The sequence below is a fragment of the Hyaena hyaena genome, unplaced genomic scaffold (genome assembly GCF_003009895.1).
Source record: "Hyaena hyaena isolate Hyena2069 unplaced genomic scaffold, ASM300989v1 scaffold_439, whole genome shotgun sequence".
In the NCBI taxonomy this organism is placed as follows: Eukaryota; Metazoa; Chordata; class Mammalia; order Carnivora; family Hyaenidae; genus Hyaena; species Hyaena hyaena.
The window spans coordinates 155,393-175,705 of NW_024081067.1; the positions used below are offsets into that span (position 1 = coordinate 155,393).

The 20,313-nt window shown below is 41.5% G+C and overlaps 1 protein-coding gene across 3 annotated transcripts in view; it reads right to left on the reverse strand.

Moving 5' to 3' along the window:
• RGL1 (ral guanine nucleotide dissociation stimulator like 1) overlaps positions 1–20,313 on the reverse strand; it is a 162,169-nt gene that overhangs the window by 57,889 nt on the left and 83,967 nt on the right. For all 3 annotated transcript variants that reach the window (XM_039252988.1, XM_039252986.1, XM_039252987.1), the window contains one exon: positions 4,620–4,697. In XM_039252988.1, coding sequence (XP_039108919.1) covers positions 4,620–4,697 — 78 coding nt within the window. The remainder of the gene's footprint in view (positions 1–4,619; positions 4,698–20,313) is intronic.

Consider the following 20,313-nt stretch of genomic DNA (forward strand, 5'->3'; position numbering starts at 1 on the left):
CTAGATTCCCATAACTAAAGAGGGTTTTCACTTCGGGACTGCAGCCTCATGGCCACAGAGCAGCGTTTCCTACCTACGCAATATCGACACTTCGAGGCAGGTCATTCTTTGTTGGAGGGCGGTGCTGTCTGGCACACCATAGAATGTTTCACAGCAATCCTGGCCTCTACCCACCCAATGCCAATAGCATCCTCCACCCACCATCAAGTTAAGACAACAAAAACGTCTCCAGATATTGCCAGATATCCTCTGGGGACAAAACCAGCCCACTGAGAACTGCTGTAGAGCCAGATGTCCTACACATGCATCAGCCATTAGGACGCCTTCAGCCGTTGCTAACGTGACAGATGCAGAGCTCTGTGATGATGGAGGAACTTTCAGTATGCTACACATGGAATGAAGGAGATGCTTCCCCGATTTTCTCTCAGAAAGACAGAGCAAGGACCCTCTCCAGCCACAGAAATGATTAGGAGAAGGGTAACTTTAGAAAAAGCAAAAAGATAATGGTGAAATGAGATGAAAAATAATACAAGGAGAAGTGGGGTGGGGGAGAGGAAGCAGCCAGAAAGCAGGAAAATGGAAGGAAGGAAGGAAGAGGTCAGCAGAGAGAAGGGATTTTAGCATTCCAGCATTTGGAGGACAGAGTGGTCCATTATAAGATAAAGTAGCATATTTTCATCAGGCATAATTTTTTTTTAAGGCAAGTCAGTCTGAGGAAAAGGGTCAAGAACTTTCTACCAATTCATTGTGAGGCTTTAGGAAAGGACCATTGTCCCCAGATGATGGACCCCTCAGGGGAGTTCTATGTGAAGCTCTTTGTTAAGGACTCATATGCTTAAAACTGCAAAGCCCTTTAAAACAGCTTATCCTGGAGTTTCACCCACATCGCTGTTCCTGGCGTACAATGAAGTTCAATGAAGTTTTATAATAGGACTTTAAAATAATGAGCATGATTCTTCACATCTAGGGTACAAACCAATTTTCTTTAACTTGCTACTTCCCAGAAATCTATTTAATCTCAAAACACTCCCTGGGAAACACAAAAGCTCTGGCTATTTTTCAGACTGTTATTCTCCTTGGCAGCTAGCTGAATGATATAGCTCCAGATCTGACTCAATTCCACAATTTGTGGATAAAAACATAATTATTTCTGAATGTGGTCACAGGTGGAGGTTACACTTGACAAGTTGGCACTCAATTCTCTCCTTTTGTTTAGGCTTTAAAATATTCATATATAAAAAGGTTCTTTTCTGGGGCACCTGGGTGACTCAGTCAGTTAAGCGTCTGACTTCGGCTCAGGTCATGATCTTGCGGTTTGTGGGTTTGAGCCCACATCGGGCTCTATGCTGACAGCTCAGAGCCTGGGGCCTGCTTCGGATTCTGTGTCTCCCTTTCTCTCTGACTCTCCTCTGCTCATGCTCTCTCTCTCACTCTCTCAAAAAAAAAATAAATAAATAAACATCAAAACTTTTTAAATTTAAAATGCTTTTTAAAAAATTACTATTTCAATTAAGTTTTCGTGGACAAACGACTGTACAACGAAACTGCTAATACTATGAGTTTCAAACCTTAAAATGTGCAGAATCACTCAAGGATCTTCCTGAAATGCAGAGTCTAATCCAGGTCCAGAGATCCTGCATTTCTAGCAAGCTCCCAGGCGGCGCCAATGCTGCTGGCGCACGGACCTCACTCTAAGTAAGAAGTCCGTAAGTCTAAGCCATGCCCCAGATCACCTATTTGATTATAATGCTTCCCTCCTACAAAAGCCTCTCAGGGCTGTCTACTGCTTACCAGGGATGGTCCTGTTCTTTTGGGAGAACTAACCCCCTCCATGAGAGTTCGGCTCTACAACTCCCCTCATCCTGGTACAGATACCACCACGATGCAGCCACACCGGCTCTGCGCTGTTTCCAAAATGTCACACACACTGCGTGTCCCTGATTGGGTTCCACCGTTCCCTCTGCGTGGATGGTCCTACCACCACCATCTTCGCCCTCCTTCAAGGCCTCCTTCAAATGTCACCTCCTCCAAGAAGCCTCTCCAAACCCCTCAGAATAAAAGTCTGTGTTCTGCTCACCACATCTTGCATTTGACAATCAAAAATCTACACTGGTTTTCTGGAAGGTTATGGCCCATCCAATAAAATAATAAAACTCCCTAACTCAGGACTTAAAAAGATGCTCAATTTTCTGCCTTCACATCCTCGGCTTCTCAAGAAAGGATGCCATCAGTCGATCCTCTGAGGAGATAAAATAGTCCATAGCATTAGCTGCCTGGACTTTTGGCCCCAAGATGAATATTTACCGAGAGTACCTTCAAGCGCCCTGGCATATGCCTCATCCGCTCAAGAACATCACTGGCCTGCACCCCTGCCGTTTTCTTCAGTGCCTCCCACATTATTCTCATCAGATCAACTATCACCTGGTTCTAACACACACACACACACACACACACACACACACACACACACACGCACACACACTGAAAAAAACTCTCCTTGGCTCCAGATCATCCTCCTGCCCCTTTCTCTTCTCTTACAGCAAAACTCCTCCAAATTTCTGTCTTCTCTTGACCCCCACCTCCATCCACCAAAGCTGCACTTGTCACGAGGACCAAAGACCAACATGCTGCAAACACCATAGTTGCTTCCCAGGCTCCTCTCACTTGATGTCTGAGCAGTATTAGATACAACTGGTCACAGCCCCTCGCCCCCCAAACTCCTTCTTTGCTCATCTTCTGGACACAATTTCTTCTTTCTTCTCTTCCCCACTGGCTGCTGTGTTCCAGTCTCCGCTTGCTGGACCCTCTAATTTCCTAACTCTAAATACAGGAAAGAACCAAGGCTCAGTTTTGGGACCTTCCTCTTCTCTATCTACCTTTGTTCCCAGGAGGGCACACCTAGCCCTCTAGCCTTAAACGCCATGTATAAACTCAGGATGCCCAGATTTACACCTCCAGTCCCGACTTCTAACTATCTAGACTCATCCAACTATCTCAAAATTAGTATGTCTCAGACGAAATCACTGACACGTGCTCCCCACCATATCCGCTCCTCTTCACCAGTCTTTCTTCTCTCATAAAGCCAAGGTTCTATTCTATCAGTTGCTCACACCACAACCCTTGGAGGTGTCCTGGCCTCTTTTCCTCTCATACGCCCTGTCCACTTCATCAGTACAACCTGCCAGCAACACCTTCAAGATCTCTGAAGAGGCTGCTCCTTTTACAAGTTACTCCTACTTTTACGACTACTACTATCACTACTAATAGCACTACCACCACCACCACCACCACCACCACTACAACTACTACTACTTAGCACCACCACCACTACTAGTAATACTTACCACCCCGACCACCATACTACTACTATTATACTACTACTACTACTACTTACCACCCCGACCACCATACTACTACTACTACTACTACTACTACTACTTACCACCATCACCACTACCACTACTAGTACTAGTACTACTACTTGTAACCACCACACTACTACCACCACCACTACCACTAGTACTACTTACCACCACCACCACTACTACTTACCACCACCACCACCACAACTACTACTACTTAGCACCACCACTACTACTACTAGTACTAGTACTATTACTTGTAACCACCACCATACTACTACCACCACCACTACTACTAGTACTACTTACCACCACCACCACCACCACCACTACTACTTACCACCACCACCACCACTACTACTATGACCACCACCACCACCACCACCACTACTACGACTACCACCACCACCACCACCACTACTACTACTTACCACCACCACCACCACCACCCTCTTCCTCCTCCTCAAGTCCACGCTACCAGCACCCCTTACCTGGACCCTTGTAAGCACCCAAACCAGGCTCCTTGCTGCCACTCTTGCCCCATCCCACTGCCAGAGTCTATTTTCCACACAGATCCACGCAAGCCTTTAGAAATATAAATCAGGCCATAGCACTGCTCTTCCCAAAACCTTCTAAATTCTTTTTACGTTCCTTAGAATAAAACTGAACATCCTCCCCGGGGCCTCCAAGTCCCCATGTGCTGTGGGGCCCCCGCTACCTTATAGATCTCATCCTTTGGCATCTGCTCTCGCCTCATTCATCTCCCTCCCGCTTCTCCAACACTGCTCCTGCCTTGGAGCTTTTTCCATATTTTCCCTGCTTGGATATTCACAAAGCCTCGCCTGTACCCCATTCAGGATACATTCTGCTCCAATGCCACCAGATCAGAAGGCTCACTCCTGGCATCCTCTCTGAATCAAACTCTCCATCAGGATCCAGCCCCTTTACCCTCTTTTTTGTGTGCATTCCTTGTCCCTCTACTAAAATACCAACTTCATTAGAGCTGAGACTGATTTATTTTGTTCATAGCTGTTTCCCTTAGCACAGCGCCTGGCATATGGCAGATGCCTGATACATTTTTATTGGATGAATAAGTGAATTATCACTGGAGAGTCAAAATATAACTCTATGATTTTAGGCATTATGGGAAAAACCATGACAACATTAGAAAGGAATAAAAAAAAATTACTGAATTACATTCTTTTAAGATAAGAATTTTGTCTGAGAGCTTGTCATGCAGAGGGAAGGCTTACTTACTTCCGGATCACCGTCTTGGACTCTGATGAAGTGGGGCTTTCATCCTCTTCACAGTTTGGGCTTGTCAGGTTTCCATACCTTTACAGATCAAAACAAACAAAAATACCCGCTCAGTGGTGTTGGAAAGCAACTGTATTCCACTTCCAAACACGAGATGACTGCTACACTTTTCAGGAATAATTAAGGGAAGAAATAATTAAAGAAAGAATAATTTTGAGATAGCATCAAAAACAGATGTTGAGGGGCGCCTGGGTGGCTTAGTCGGTTAAGCGTCCGACTTTCGCTTAGGTCATGATCTCGCGGTTCGTGGGTTCGAGCCCCGCGTCGGGCTCTGTGCTGACTGCCAGCTCAGAGCCTGGAGCCTCTTTCGGTCTGTGACTCCCTCTCTCTCTGACCCTCCCCTGCTCACGCTGTCTCTCTCTCCTAGAAATAAATAAAACATAAAAAAAAAAAATTAAAAAAAAAAAACAGATGTTGATATTTACTTATTGGGCATATGGATAGTCTAAACAAAAAAATGATTTAACAATGAATCGCACTACTTAAAACTTTCTCTTAATATTCAACATTTCTTTGAAATTCTTTAGATGAAATTAGGCTTTCCCGCTCGGCAGGGTCAGGTATCACACAGGGGCAAAGATGGTAGATTCCTCATGGACTGGAGACACAGCCCTCTGCTCCATCTACCAAGGGACTGTGTGGCCCTGCCTGTGCTTGGGCCGCCTTCACACCTGTGCCACCACAAACGTCCAGTGATGACTCCGTGCTATGCTCCCAAGTCTGGGCTCCTTGAGGGGTCCTTGAGGAGAAGGCTTACGGAAGTAATTCTGGACCCCCAGGGAATGGCTGAGAGAAGGGCTGAAGAACAGGACTTCTGTGCAACTGGGAGAAGAGCCAGGGGACTAGGGAAGGGGACCCAGGGGGACAACTTTTTAGAAAGCGACAGGTGCTTCCATTTTTTAATTTGTCTCATTATACACTCAAAATTTACTAAATAACAAATCGGTCCCTAATTACAGTGAGCTCTTCTTCCAACTCCATATGTAAGCAAGGCTCTTTTGTATAAATATATGACATTTTGCCTGCTTCCAAATGTACACTTCAAATTCTTGAGGAGTAGGCTTTTTAGTAACTCACAACGAATCCCCTATTTCTGCAGTTTCTCTCTTCCCCTCAATGAAGAATCCAGAGATTTCTTGGTATTTCACAAGCTGGTACTCTGTCCCGAAGTTTTGATACTAGAAATTCTATAATTGGTAGGTTTACATTTTTAAAGAGAACACTTTTGTCCTCTACTAATGGGATTAAAGGCCCCAGTACCCTTATGTTCCTTGTTCCTAGGATTTACAAATCCTTTTAAAAATAAAAGCCCACCATCTGCTTTGACCGAATGCCAGCCCATCTGGTCTCCCTATCACCCTATCCTAGTAGGTTCCAGTCTGCACCCTTAGGCATTGGCCCCCCTCCCCTCCACCTGCTCCTTTCTCGAGCTCATCAGCCTTATGGACTTCTTGGCCTCCTGAACGTATTTTCCACAGGCCTCCGCCCTCCCCAGCCCTCTTCATTCTGCCCGCACCTGTTATTTAGAGGGCTTCCACGGCCACCCTTTGCTTTTCCTGAGATAAGAACTTAGATTAAGATTTATTCAGGCCCATATGAGTAAGGCAGGGATGGGAAATAAGACTTCTCCTAAACAAACAGACTTTTTGGCTCTGTCCTTGGCCATCGTCAGAGTGAACCATGTACTCGTCTTCTCTCACAACAGACTTTGTGGTTTATTGAAGTAGGAAAGATCAGGGCGGGTGGAGAGCGGGACTCCGGGACAGCCACTCTGCCTTCCACCTATCTGACTAGAGAGATCCATAAATTCTTCTCCTGCCGGCCCTCAGGGACCAAATGTGGGACTTAATCTTTGTTTTGGTCATATTCTATGTTAGTTCATTAATTCTCTCTGGTTATCTGTGAAATACTGCATCTTTTATATTCCAACTGAAGCTACGAGAGATAGAAAGGGAAAGAGCTCCTGATATTTGCTGTTTGTACTACAAATTTCCTGATCTTCCTCTTCCTGGTCTTCACTGTAGCTTCTCATACTTCGGTGTTCTTTCCTGACATTTTACAGACTTGGGGCTGAGCTGCCAGTTGGGATGACATAAGCACCTATACAGGTCCCCTCTGAGAATGTGAGGCCACAGGTCCAGTCAGATGGTGTCAAGAAGGACTAAGCAACTCACACCGGTGGGTGATGTTCGCTCTCATTAATTAACCAGGTACCATCTGTTCAGAATGTGTGCTCAGGAAGACCCCACGGATATATTGCTCTCAGCCATCAGAGCGTCTACCGATTCACGATCATGACCAGAAGGATTGGTTGATGGCACTTTGGAGACCAATGAGGACCATCAGTAAGAAGGCAAAGCACGTGTGAAGCATGCATGGTCCAGGTGCCCAGGCTGTTCTCCATCCAGTCCAGCAGGAAATCCTCTGGGCTCTGCCTTTATAATGTACCCTGAATCTAAACACTCCTCATCACTTCCACCCTGGCTCAAACTACTACCACCTTTGGTCTAGATCAAGGCCACAGCCACCTAACCAGTCTCCTGGCTCCAGTCCAGCTGCCACAACAAACCCATTCAATGGAAACCATGTCACAGCACTGCTTGGTTCAGAACCCTCCCATGGCTCCTGTCTCACTCCGAGGAAAGGCCAAGGTCATACCTGTCTCACAAGGACTTGCTCTGACACCTCTGACCTTTTCTCCTACACCCACTCACTTTCCCTCGGCCGCACTGACCTCCCTGCTGCCCCATTCACACACGGCATACTCTTACTTCCAAATCTCTGTGCTCACTGTGGCCTCTTCCTCCCTCTCCCACGCCAAGAGCACCCCTCCTCAGCTCCTGCTGGTCTCTGCTCAGACGTCACTTTATCAGTGAGGCCTCCCCTGGCCACCCCATAATGCTGTGTGTATTTTCTTCCACAGTCTTCTGTGGAGACTGTATAATTTAGTTCTTGTGTTAACTGTCCACTGGAATATAAACTCCATGAGAATAGGATTGCTGTCTCTTTTGCTCACTACTCTTTTGTGCTTCAAATGGTGCTGGGCTCCCAGTAGGCATGCTGATGGCTACTTGTCTGGGTGCAAATGAATCGTTTGGTGGGGCTTCCCAAGCAGACATGAAAACAGACTTCTCAACTACAAGGCTACTCAACTATTTTGTTGCTGCAAAGGCACCATCTGGCTTTTTGCTTATAAAAGTGTTTTAACCTGTCTGTGCCTTCATTCCTATAGATCTAGGATTGTAATAAAAAAAAAATCTAAAATTGAAATACAAAAGAAATAAAGTTCTAAGATATTAAAGCTGAGATCTTAAAGGCATAAGCAGTATGAAAGGACAAAAGAAAAAACGCATATACAGTTTTACAAAGGAGACTTTCAGAAGGGAGATAAAATTAAAGAGCCTATAACCCTCTGGAATTTTACGGGGAGGGGATGATTATTTGTCCCTGCACTTTTCTTATCATTAAAGGGAATTAACGCCTTACAGAAAAGAAACTAGACCAGCACAGGAATCAAGGACTCTTTAATGTTCAAGCTAGGTCATTTGAGAGTTAGTTTTACTAGATTAAGAGTTTCTTTGATGTTTCCTGGACCCTCTCTCATAGCCTCCAATCAAAAACCAAAGTCAAGTTCAATTCATTTACTCCAGGGGAGTAAATAAAAGGGGCGTGTTTGTGTTTAATTAATGGCAGTAGAATAGCTACAGACAAACCTGTCAACAATGTCACCTCCAATTTCGGCAAAGCCTCCCTCGGATTTAAGATCAAAGCTTCAACCTCTTAAGAAGGCTTGCCAATGAGAAACTGGCCCTCTCTAAATGGTAACTCATAAAACTTAAATTAAAATACAAATTGTTAGAATGACTTTTGACATGCTTTTCCCTGTATCACAAGGCGAAAGAAAGATTTACATGTGCCTCTTAAAGTACAGTCTTAAGCAATTATTTACTGAGGCTTAAAAACTACTAGAAAAGAAAAAACCAAACATAATGTTTAACTGGTTGCTGATATTTAAACAGGAAAGAGTTATTTCCAGAGGGGATAGATATTATTGTTTTGAGCCTATCTGAACAAATGAAATGTTTAATATACGTTTGAAGAGAGGACAAAAGCATTTGTGGCTCAAAAAAATCCTAAGAGAGAGTTGTCTTCAGGGACAGACAGTCCTTCTGGTAGGGGGCACTTTCTAATTTTTGCTCTGTAACAGAAAAGTCTCAGTAATACCAGACCAGGATGGGGATAATCCTGAAGATCTTTTCAGGCTCCAATGGATTCCAGCAAGTGACCCAATAAGAATGGCAGATAATAATTACTGGCTGCTTACCACATGCCAGGTCCTGTGCTCAGCACTCTCTATAGGTTGTTTCATTTAATTCCCACAAGAATCCTCTATGGTATTATTATTATTATTATTCATATTTCACAAACAAGAAAATGAGAGAGCTGAAAGAGAGAACCTAGAGAGCTGAGGTAATTGGCCCTTGAAGACACAGCCACTAAGTGGAGCAGAGACATGAACTGTCTCTGAGTCACCACTAGACCACAAGCTAGAGTTATCTTATTTATGTCTCCAATGCACCAAATTATACATTCTTTGAGGTCTGAAACTTTGAGCTTTTCATTCATTTCCCCAATCATTATTCTTTTCACCCATCCAATCTTCATTCAATGAGTATTTGTTAAGGCCTATGTGCAGGTACTGGGGATACAGCCCCTGTTTTCATGGAGCATATGCTGCAGTGAGGGGAGGTAGATAATAAAATAATAATCAGTTAATATATATTAAGTCAGATAGTGAAAAGTGCAATGGAAAAAATTAAAGCAGGCAGAGGTGATCAGACATAATACAAGGGTCAGAGGTGGCTACTTCACACAAGGTATTCAGAAAAGGCCCAACGTGAACCTGACAATGATGTGAAATCCTCCAAAAAGTGAGGGAGTAGGCCCTACAGCTCTCTAAAGAGTCTTCCAAGCAGAGTGGGGAGCCATGGCAGAATGGCATGCCTGAGAAACATCAAGAAAGCCAGGGAGTAAAGGAGCAAAGGGAGTAAGTCAAGGGAGAGAAGGAGATGAGGCACGGAGGTGACAGGGACTGATCATGAGGGTTTGATAGGCCATGGTGAGGACTTTGGTTTTATTCTTTTATCTTGCTCACTGCTGTATGCCCTGAGCCAGGAATGGAGCCTGCTCTTAGTAGACACTCAATGAACATTTGCTAAATGAATGAATGAATACCACCTACTGCTGTAAATAAAGGAAAGGCTGGGGAGGGAATAGAAGGGAAAAAGCAACTTACTGGAGGTGGATGAAAGAACAGAGAGGAAGAAGGAAAGGAAAGAGAGACCTCACATGAAGTTGCTGACTCAAGGCCCTCTGGGAGTCTTTGCTCTTCTAATAAACCCCAGCTTATGAGCGTCCAAGGCATTTTTCTTTAAACAACCCACAGGAACACAGGTCAGGTATGAGAAAAATGTTCAGAAGCTGACCTTGACTCAGGAGAATGATATGGGTGAAATAACCAACAGATGTCTGGAACACCAAGGAAGCTTGGATTAAGGCTGTGGACTGTATCCCATAGATCAGTGAGTGGGTTGTTTTTAATCACTCTAAATAATATCCTTAACTGTAGGCACCTCTCCACCCAAATCTGACCTCAAAAGTGGGTCACTGCCACCAAGCTCACCTTGGAAAGGTTTTGTTACCACCATGGAGCTGGTTATCCAAAGAGAAGACAGAGGTCAAAGACAACAAGGCAAAAACTTTATTTTCTTGCAAGGGGCCAGTGATGCTGAGCAGAGAAGCCAGCAATGCGTTTTCCACTCATTAGATCTGGTTTCTCCATGATTAGAAAAAGCTAGAAGCCCCAGAAAGAGCTGTTGTCCTCCCCTCTAGGCCTGTGCTGTGAAGGGCCCTCCATCCTTGTTACCCTTCGATTCTCCATGTCACCTCCATAGCAGTCCCTGACAGTTAAGGCAACATTAACAGCAAAAACCATCTAGCATTTCTGTTGCACTTCACAGTTACAAAATGCTCCACAGTCCTAAAATTTTTCCCTAACTCCAACCCACCATTGTCTAAAGAGGGGGCCAAGAGGACAAAGGTTTCACAATTCCTGTTCTTCTGGAGAAAGAACACTGAAAGGTCTCTCTTGCTATAACTGGTTTCCATCCAAATTTAAGATTATTTGTTAAGTGCGATGGGTTGCACACCCTTGCTTTAAGGTTTCTTCTATTTTCCATTCCAAGACCTTGTCATCCATTTCTCCTCGCTGATCCATTTTCTGCCACCACAACTTGGTGGCCGGTCAGGATCTCCTCCCTCCACTTCTAGCAGGTAGCAGTTGTGAACACTCAACTGTGAGTGCATCTTGATAGTGCCCTGCTGGGACTGCAGCCACAATGAAGGACATCAGAAGAAACAGGGCTGGGTCTGGGGTAGGGGACGGCAACACTCTGACCACCACAGAGTCTGTCGGCAGGTCAAGATTTGTCTTAGGGTCAAGATGAATTAATACAACCTTAACAAATCAGTACAAGGCCGTAGCTCATTTCGCCCAACCACAATAGGCGTTATTGCAGAGCTCGTCCAGAAGCTTACAAAATGTTCTATGTAAAACCTCATAGAATGAGTACAAGGGTAGGATTGTGATATCTTGTCATGTTTAGGAGTACTTTTCTCCCCTACGCTTACAAAAACTCAATATAGCATTGATTTATATGTCATTCCCAAGGGCTAAGTTCTCTCCTGCACATATATGCACACACATGCATTAAAAAAAAAAAAAAGTCAAATGAGAAAAGAGATAAGAAAAAGATACAATGAACTCAAAAATAGTCCTTTTCAGTTTTAAAGATTCAGATACACCTTTTTTAAACCATTAAATTTACTTTAATGAAATTAAGGAATTTAATTTTCAGAACCATACTTATCTGCCCCATCATGATGTAAGGCAGGAGCACTGCCCTCCTCTGACTCATAATGGCCACCTATGTGTCATGTCCCATCCCCCATGCTTGGGAGCCTTCTCCTGGAGGGCCCTTGGATGAACTTATGGAGGTCTGTGAATCCCTGAACCGTACGCAAAATTTGGTGATATGCTTTTTTTCTATATTGATGATGATCCATAGTTTCTAGTAGATTCCTAAAGGGACTTTTGATCCATCCCTCCGACGAACTGCTAGAAAATGGTCAAGACCACTGCTTTCGATGATAAAATCTAGACTAAAAACCAGAATATATTCCAGTTACTACTCAGGTATATGTACCCTGCCTTTCAGGGTTTTTTTGGCAGTTTTATTTTGTGGTTTCCAAACAAATGCACATTAAAAAAACAACCTGCTGAGCAGTTTGGTATCCTTTTCTACAAAAGAAGGATAATTGTGTGTCCTCCCTCTGTCAGCCAAGTGACATTTAAAAAAAAATTTTAATGTTTTGTTTATTTCCGAGAAAGAGAGAGACAACATGAGCAGGGGAGGGTCGGAGATAGAGGGAGACACAGAATCCAAAGCAGGCTCCAGGCTCTGAGCTAGCCGTCAGCACAGAGTCCGACATGGGGCTTGAACCCACGAAGTGTGTGACCTGAGCCAAAGTCAGACACTTAACCAACTGAGCCACTCAGGCGCCCCAGCCAAGTGACATTTAAAAAAAAAAAAAGGTACTTCATAGGGACACTTTGATCTCATTTCAAGAAAAGAAAGCTGGCCTGGTGTGGCTAAGACCTGAAGTGAATTCTTTGACAACATCCCTTCAGGGTCTACTTTAACAGAACCATCACTACAAGCCTGCTAAGCTAGGGTTCTACAATCACCACACGTTCCCACAGAGAATTCCCACAGTGCTTCTGGGTGAAAGCTGGATCCATTTGGCAAAAATAAATAAGGATTTACCAAAGACAACCAACCCAGCAAAGAGGAGAACTTATTTCATTTTCCCTCAAGTGATTGGGGTTGGATGCAATTCTAAAACAGTATCGAATGAAATTTTTCTGGTTAACATAATGTTAGGGTGTAGCTACAGAGAGAAAAGAATAACAGTGTTTGTCATTTGGAGGCTAAGCCCTGTCTTTTGTTTCCTGCCGTGCTTCCCAGAGCGGAGCGTGTGAGCCATGGCCCATCAGGGCATGATGTACTGAACAGAACAAAGGTGAAGGGGAATGAACCCTTGACCCTCACTTCCTTGAGCAGCCTGCGAGCATTAGATTTTTGGAGTCAGTCTCCCTGACAAGGACTCCTTATTTTTATCAAATTGTGAACTTCTCTACTAGACAAAAAAATTTTTATTGATGTTGTATTAGTTTTCTGTTGCTGCCACAACAAATTACTACAAACTCGGTGGCTTAAACACAAATTTATTGTTTTATAGTTGGATAGATCAGAAATCCAACACACAGTTTCAGCAGGAGTATGTGTTCCTTTCTGGAGGCTCTAGAAGATTATTCATTTAATTGCCTTTTCTGGCTTCGAGGGGCTGCCTGAAGTCCTTGGCTCATTGTCCCCTACTTCCATCTCCAAAGCCAGCAGTATAGAATCTCTCTGATCCTGTTTACATCCTCATATCTTTTTCTCTGATTCCCTCTTTTGCCTCCACCTTTCACTTTTAAGAACCCTTGTGATTACATCCGAGCTACCCAGATAATCCAAGATGATCTCTTTATTTTTAGGTGAGCTAATTAGTCATCTTAATTTTGCTTTGCCTAGAACCCAACATATTCATATTTCAGGGATTAATACAGGGCATCTTGTGGGGGGAGGGGGATATCATTCTGCCTGTCATGGATGGGTATGTAAATTATTACAAATGTTATATCTTCTATCATTTTATGAGCTAAATTGTTTTTCTTCACCTGATAAAGCATGAACAAGCAAGAGCACAGGACCTTTCAAGAAGAATGTTTTCAATGCGCTTCTCAACGTTAGAAGCATTGATACCCAAAGATTCTCAAAGCCCTTGTTAAAATCATCTTTTCTTTCAGCAAATATTTTTATCTTCCCAATAGTCATAGGAAATAAGATCTACGTCTGATTTACCTTCCAGCAAGCTTTTTTTTTTTTTTTAAACCCATAACATCTATACCATCCAAGAGTTTTCCTGCCTGTGGAGTCATCAACATTCAAATCTAGAGAAAATCTATTTAAACGCATCTGCCGTAACACAAATGTTAGACATGGCTTTCATTTTCTAAGAAATTCTCACCCTAGCAGGATATCCAGTTTTGTCTGTATTTTAAGCTGAAAAAGGAAACAAAGGAATGCTAGGATTTCCTGAAAGCTTTCCTACTATATGAATGGGATGAGCATGCTGGAGCCAACTGACCCCTAAATCTCAACTTTTTCATGGATGGTGGGACAAAAGACTCAACAGGTGAGCCACTGTATTTGTTTCCAGTTGATTTTGTAGTGAGTTGGAGAGGGGAGTTACTAAAATAAATTAAGAGAATGATAAAGCATTATTTTGAAAACCTTGCCTATGTAAGTGGTAGAAGTTAGATTTAAATAACTTTCAGAAGAAACAAAAATGTGGGAAAAATCATATTATGAATTTAAGAGTAACATTTAATTTAAGTGTTACTGCTGTATAAGAGATCATCAGCACCTGGCATGGACTTATGGTTATCATGGTTAAGATGCTGTGAGGCCCTAATCTAAGTTTAGATTCCAGAATTTGCTCCTGAGAACTCTCTGCTCATAGCCCTCTGGACTTGGACCAGAAAGAGCAGAGGGAAGTAATGGAACCTCATGAGCACTGCATGCCAGGAGTACCTAAGAATTTGGGGCAAGTGCATAGTCTAATCTAGGAATACTGGGCAAGTGCATAGTCTAATTCCAGAACTAAATTAAAAATTATTTTTAAATGACATTTAACATCTCAAAATACTTACCTAGTTTCTCTTGCTAAGAAAGCATTTGAGAGCTGAATGTATTTGTGGTATAAACTTTTGAAAGAAGGTTTACTATGACCACCTCACAGCTTCCAGGGGAAAGAAATATCTTTCTTACAAGGGACCAGTGATGCTGAGCAGAGAAACCAGCAATGTGCTTTCCACTCATAAGATGTGCACTCAAGAAAATGAGAATAAAGCCACAAAGGAGGAGAAAATACTCTCAAAAGACATATATGATAAAGAACTATTATTCAAAATATATGAAAACTCTTAAGATTCAACAGTCAGAAACTGCACAACATGATTCAAAAATGGGCAAAAAGAATTTTCAGTTTCCAGCCCAGCATGTAAAGAGCTTACAAATAGCCACTCCATCCTAACAAGTGAAAAGCTGACTAAACTGGAAAATGAACAATTATTCTAAGATCCATCAGTAAGGCCACAGGGCAAACCACTGCTTCTCATAACTGAAGAGACAGACAGGCAGATACGACGAATCACAACTTATCGCAACAGAAATCTCCATGGGAACCAGTCCCAGGGTAGGAAAACCTGAACTGTAATTGAATTGCTGGAGGCACAGTGTGGACAGGACTAAGAGAGAGACACTACAGGGGGACCCAGTCACAGATGGGCTGCCACACTTGTGTGAGTTTTACCTCCATGAATTTGACCAGGTTCCCGTGAAAATATCAGAGAAATGTCTCCTGATACTTCTACCACGGGAAGGTGAAAAGGAACCATCTTGAAATACACCAGAGTGCTCTGTTCATAAGAACACTTATTCGTAGGACAGAGTCTCATCTACCCAGACAAAAGAAAATAGCCTTAGCTGCTAGCGGAGAAGTTGTTCAGTTGCCTTTTCCCTTTCCAGCTGAGGCAGCTACTGAGAGCCAAATAGCAAAAATCCATCCTGAGAAAACATGGTTGGTGGAAGGTGACAGTGTCAGGGGCCCAGCCACAGCAGGGGTATGTTTTTGGAGCCTAATTCACCTTCCTCTAGTTCTTCTTTCTCTCTCTCTCTCTCTCTTTTTTTTTTTTTAAAGGAAAACATTAGTTCAGTTCCAAATCATGTGTGGACAGGCGTGAGGGAGGATATTAGTCCAAGGGAAGGACTCCTGCAGGAACCTCTCCAGGTCATAGGGGAGTCCTTGCTGAGGGAAATACTCATCTTCACGTCCCCCCACCCTAGTTACCCATTCCATAAGGGATGGGAGGAGAAAAAGCAACAAAGCAACCAAGAGGCACTGGTGAAGTTCATGGTCCAGGGGTACAGGCTCATTGTTAGACTGAACCTAATCATAAGATTATAGAATGCTTCCCTTTCCTCCATACAAGTACATTATGAAAGACTGATTTCCTTTTAATGGGTACATCACATCTACCTTTCATCAGAATATTGCAAGGCATGCTAAAAGCCAAAAACAAAACAAGAACAACAAAACCTACCATATTTTGGAGACTGAATAAGCATCAGAACCAGAGTCAGATATAGCAGGAATGGTAAAATTATCAGATTAGGAATTTTTTTTAACTATAAATAACATGCTAAGGAATTGAATGGAAAAAATAGACAATATACAAGGACAGAGGGATAATATAAGCAGAAATGAAAATAAACAAATTTAAAAGAAATGCTAGAAATCAAAATATTGTAACAGAAATGAAGAATGCCTTTTACAGACCCATTAATTGATGGGTATGACTGAAGAAAGAATCCCTACACTTGAGAATATAAAAATAGATAATTCTAAAACTGAAAAGTAAACCAACAAACAAAAACAAACAATACCCCCCCCCAAAAAACAAAAAACAACAACAACAAAAAACCCAAACAGAATATCAAGCACTATGGGACAATTACAAAAGGTATAACATATGTGTAATGGGAATACCAAATGGAGAAGAAACAGAAACAATATTTGAAGGAAAAATGGAGGAATATGAATGAGAATTTCTCCAAAATAATGTTGGACACAAAACCATAAATCAAAGCTCAGAGACACCAAGAAGAATGCCCAAAACACCACACCTAGGCATATCATATTCAAACTTCAGAAAATCAAGACAAAGAAAAAAATCTTGAAAAAATCCACAGCAAACAAAGTAAAACAAAAAACACTTTACCTATAAGGTAATAAAAATCAGAATTATGTCCAAGTTCTTCTCAGAAGCTAAGCAAGAAGAAAGTGAACAGGAATATTTAAAATGTTGAGAGAAAACCCCACCAACCTAGAATTCTGTACTTTTCAAAACTATCCTTTAAAAGTGAAGGTGAAATAAATACTTTCTCAAATGAGCAAAAACAAAAACTTGAGGAAATTTTTAGCCAGTAGACCTGCTCTGCAAGAAATGTTAAAAGAAGATCCTCAGAGAGAAGGAATATGATATAGGTGAGAAATTCGTATCTACATAAAACTCACGTAAGAAAAAACAGATAATCTGAATAGAACTATATTAAAGAAACTGAATCAATAATCAATATCCTTCCAAAACCAAAAGCATCAGGTCCAGATGGGTTCACTGGTAAATTCCACCAACATTTAAGGAAGAAATCATATCAACCTCTACAACATCCTCCATAAGACAGGATCGGAGGGACTACTTCCTAACTCATTCTATAAGGCCAGTATTCACCTAAAACCAAAACTAGACAAAGACATTATATAAAAAGAAAACTACAGACCGATATCTCTCATGAATATAGATGCAGAAGTTCTCAAAAAAAAAAAAAAAAAGCAAAGTAAATGCAACAGTGTAAAAAAAGAATTATACACTGTAATCAAATTGGATTTATTCCAAGTATACAAAACTGGCTCAACGTTTGAAAATCAGTTAACGTAATCCATAACATCAACAGTTTAATGACAAAATAATCACGTGATCATATCAACAGATACAGAAAAAGTATATGACAAAATAAAAAATTCATTCATGATAAAACTCTCAACAGACTAAGAATAGGGAATAATTTCCTCAACTTGATAACATCTATAAAATCTAAAGGTAACATATTTAACAATGAAAAACTCAAAGCTTTCCCACTAAGATAAGGAACAAGGCAAGATGTCCTCTCTCACCACTGCTTTTAAACATTGTACTGGAAATCTTAGCTAATACAAAAAGCAAAAACAAAAAAACAAGAAAAGGAAATAAAAGGTACACAGATTGGGAAGAAAGAAATAAAACTGCTTTTCTTTGCATAATTAACAGGATTATCTACGTGGAAAATCTGAAAAAAAAAAAAAAAAACAACCAAAACCTCTGGGAGCTAATAAGTGATTATAGTAAGATTGCAGAATACAAGGTTAACATACAAAAGTTAATTGCTTTCCTATCCACCAGCAATGAACAAGCAGAATTTTAAATTAAAAACACATTACATTTGCACCTCACCCAAAATAAAATACTTGTGTATAAATCTTTAAAAAAAAAAAAAAGGAAGAGATTTACATGAGCTAAACTACAAAACTTTTATGAAAGATATCAAAGAAGAACTAAATAGAGAAATGTTCCATGTTCATGGATAGGAAGACTCAATATGGTCAAAATGTCAGTTCTTCCCAACTTGATCTATAAATTCAGCACATTCTCAATCAAAATCCCAGCAAGTTATTTTGTAGATATTGAGAAATGGATTTTTGGAGAGGCAAAAGATCTAGAACAACCAATTCAATATTGAAGGAGAATAAAGTCATAGGACTGATGCTACCTGACTTCAAGACTTACTGTATACAACTACAGTAATCAAGACTCTATGGTATTAGTGAAAATAAATAGATCAGTAGAGCAGAACAGAGAACCAGAAACAGGCCCACGTGAATACAGTCAACCGATCTTCAACAAAGGGGCAAAAGCAATACAATGGAGCAAAGATAGCTTTTTCAACAAATGATGAGTGATAGAACAACTGGATATCTACATGCAAGAAAAAAATTAATCTAGACTCAGACCTTACGTCTTTCACAAAAATCAACTCAAAATGGATCATAGACCTAAAAGTAAAACATGAAACTATAAAAGCTCTAGAAAATAACATAGGAAAAAACTTAGATGGCCTTGGATATAACAATGTCCTTTTATTTCTTGTTTTTTAATGTTTTATTTTTTGAGAGAAAGTGAAGACTACAGGAGTCATAAGCAGTTTGCCCACCATTATATTCAGACAATGCAATGTTATTCAGCACTAAAAAGAAATGTGCTATTAAGCTGTGAAAAGACATGGAGGAGCCTTAATTGCATGCTATTAAGTGAAAGAAGTCAATCTGAAAAGGCTACATAAAGTATGATTCCAACTATATGACATTCTGGAAAAGGCAAAACTATGGAGGCAGTGAAAAGATCAGTGATTACCAGGGACTGGTGTCGAGGGAGGGAGAGATGAATAGGCAGAACACAGAGATTTCTAGGGCGGTGAAACTCTTCTGTATGATACTATAATACATGTCATTATACATTTGTTCAAACCCATAGAGTGTACAACATCACGTGTGAATCCTAATGTAAACTATGGACTCTAGGTGATAATGTGCCAATAATTGTAACAAATGTACCACTCTGGTGGGGTATGTTGACATTGGGGGCACGTGTGGGGGCGGGAGGAATCTCTATACTTTACACAATTTAGCTATGAACCTTAAACTTCTCTAAAAAAATAGTCTTTTTAAACTATTTTTTTAAATTAGAAAAAATTTTTAATATTTTAATTTATATTTTTTGAGAGAGAGAGGCAGACCGTGTGCAGTGGAGAAGAGACAGAGACAGAATCCGAAGCAGGTTCCAGGCTCCAAGCTGTCAGCACAGAGCCCAATGCGGGGCTCGATCTCACAAGCATGAGATCGTGACCTGAGCTGAAGTCATACACTTAACCCACTGAGCCACCCAAGTGGCCCTATTTTTTTTAAAAATTGTTTTAATGTTTATTTATCTATTTATCTTGGAGGAAGAGAGGGTGGGAGGGAGGGAGGGAGAAAGAGAGAGAGTATGTGAGTGAGTGAGTGGGGAAGTGGAAGACAGAGAGGGAGACAGAGCATCCAAAGTGGGCCCTGCAATGACAGCAGAGAGCCTATGTGGGGCTTGAACCCATAAACAGTAAGATCATGACCTGTGCCAAAGTCAGACACTTAACTGACTGAGCTACCCAGGTGTCCCCCAAAAATAGTCTTCTAAAATACAAATGGAGGGGCACCTGGGTGGCTTAGTCGGTTAAGCGTCCGACTTTCACTTAGGTCATGATCTCGCGGTTCGTGGGTTCGAGCCCCACGTCGGGCTCTGTGCTGACTGCCAGCTCAGAGCCTGGAGCCTGTTTCAGTCTGTGACTCCCTCTCTCTCTGACCCTCCCCTGCTCACGCTGTCTCTCTCTCTCTCCTAGAAATAAATAAAAAAAATTTAAAAAAAAATAATAAAATAAAATAAAATACAAATGGAGCCCTCACTGCTTTGACAGTAATGGTACAAGTCTTTAGATTTATTTAGTCTATCCTACTAAATGGAGGCAGATGCTGGGTAATGCCCACTGTTGTACCTTCCAATGCAAAGGCTCACGATAGACATAAATAATATATAAACCATTTTTTATTTGTTAGATAGTTCCTAGGCACCTACTGCCACAAACCATTCCCCTCTAAGGATTCAGCTGTTAACATAGACATGGTCACTAAGTAAGGGAGACAGTCAAGAAATGAGAAAGATAAATAAGAAAGATAATTTCAATAGTATTAAGTTCCATGAAGAAAGAAAAACTAATGATAATCT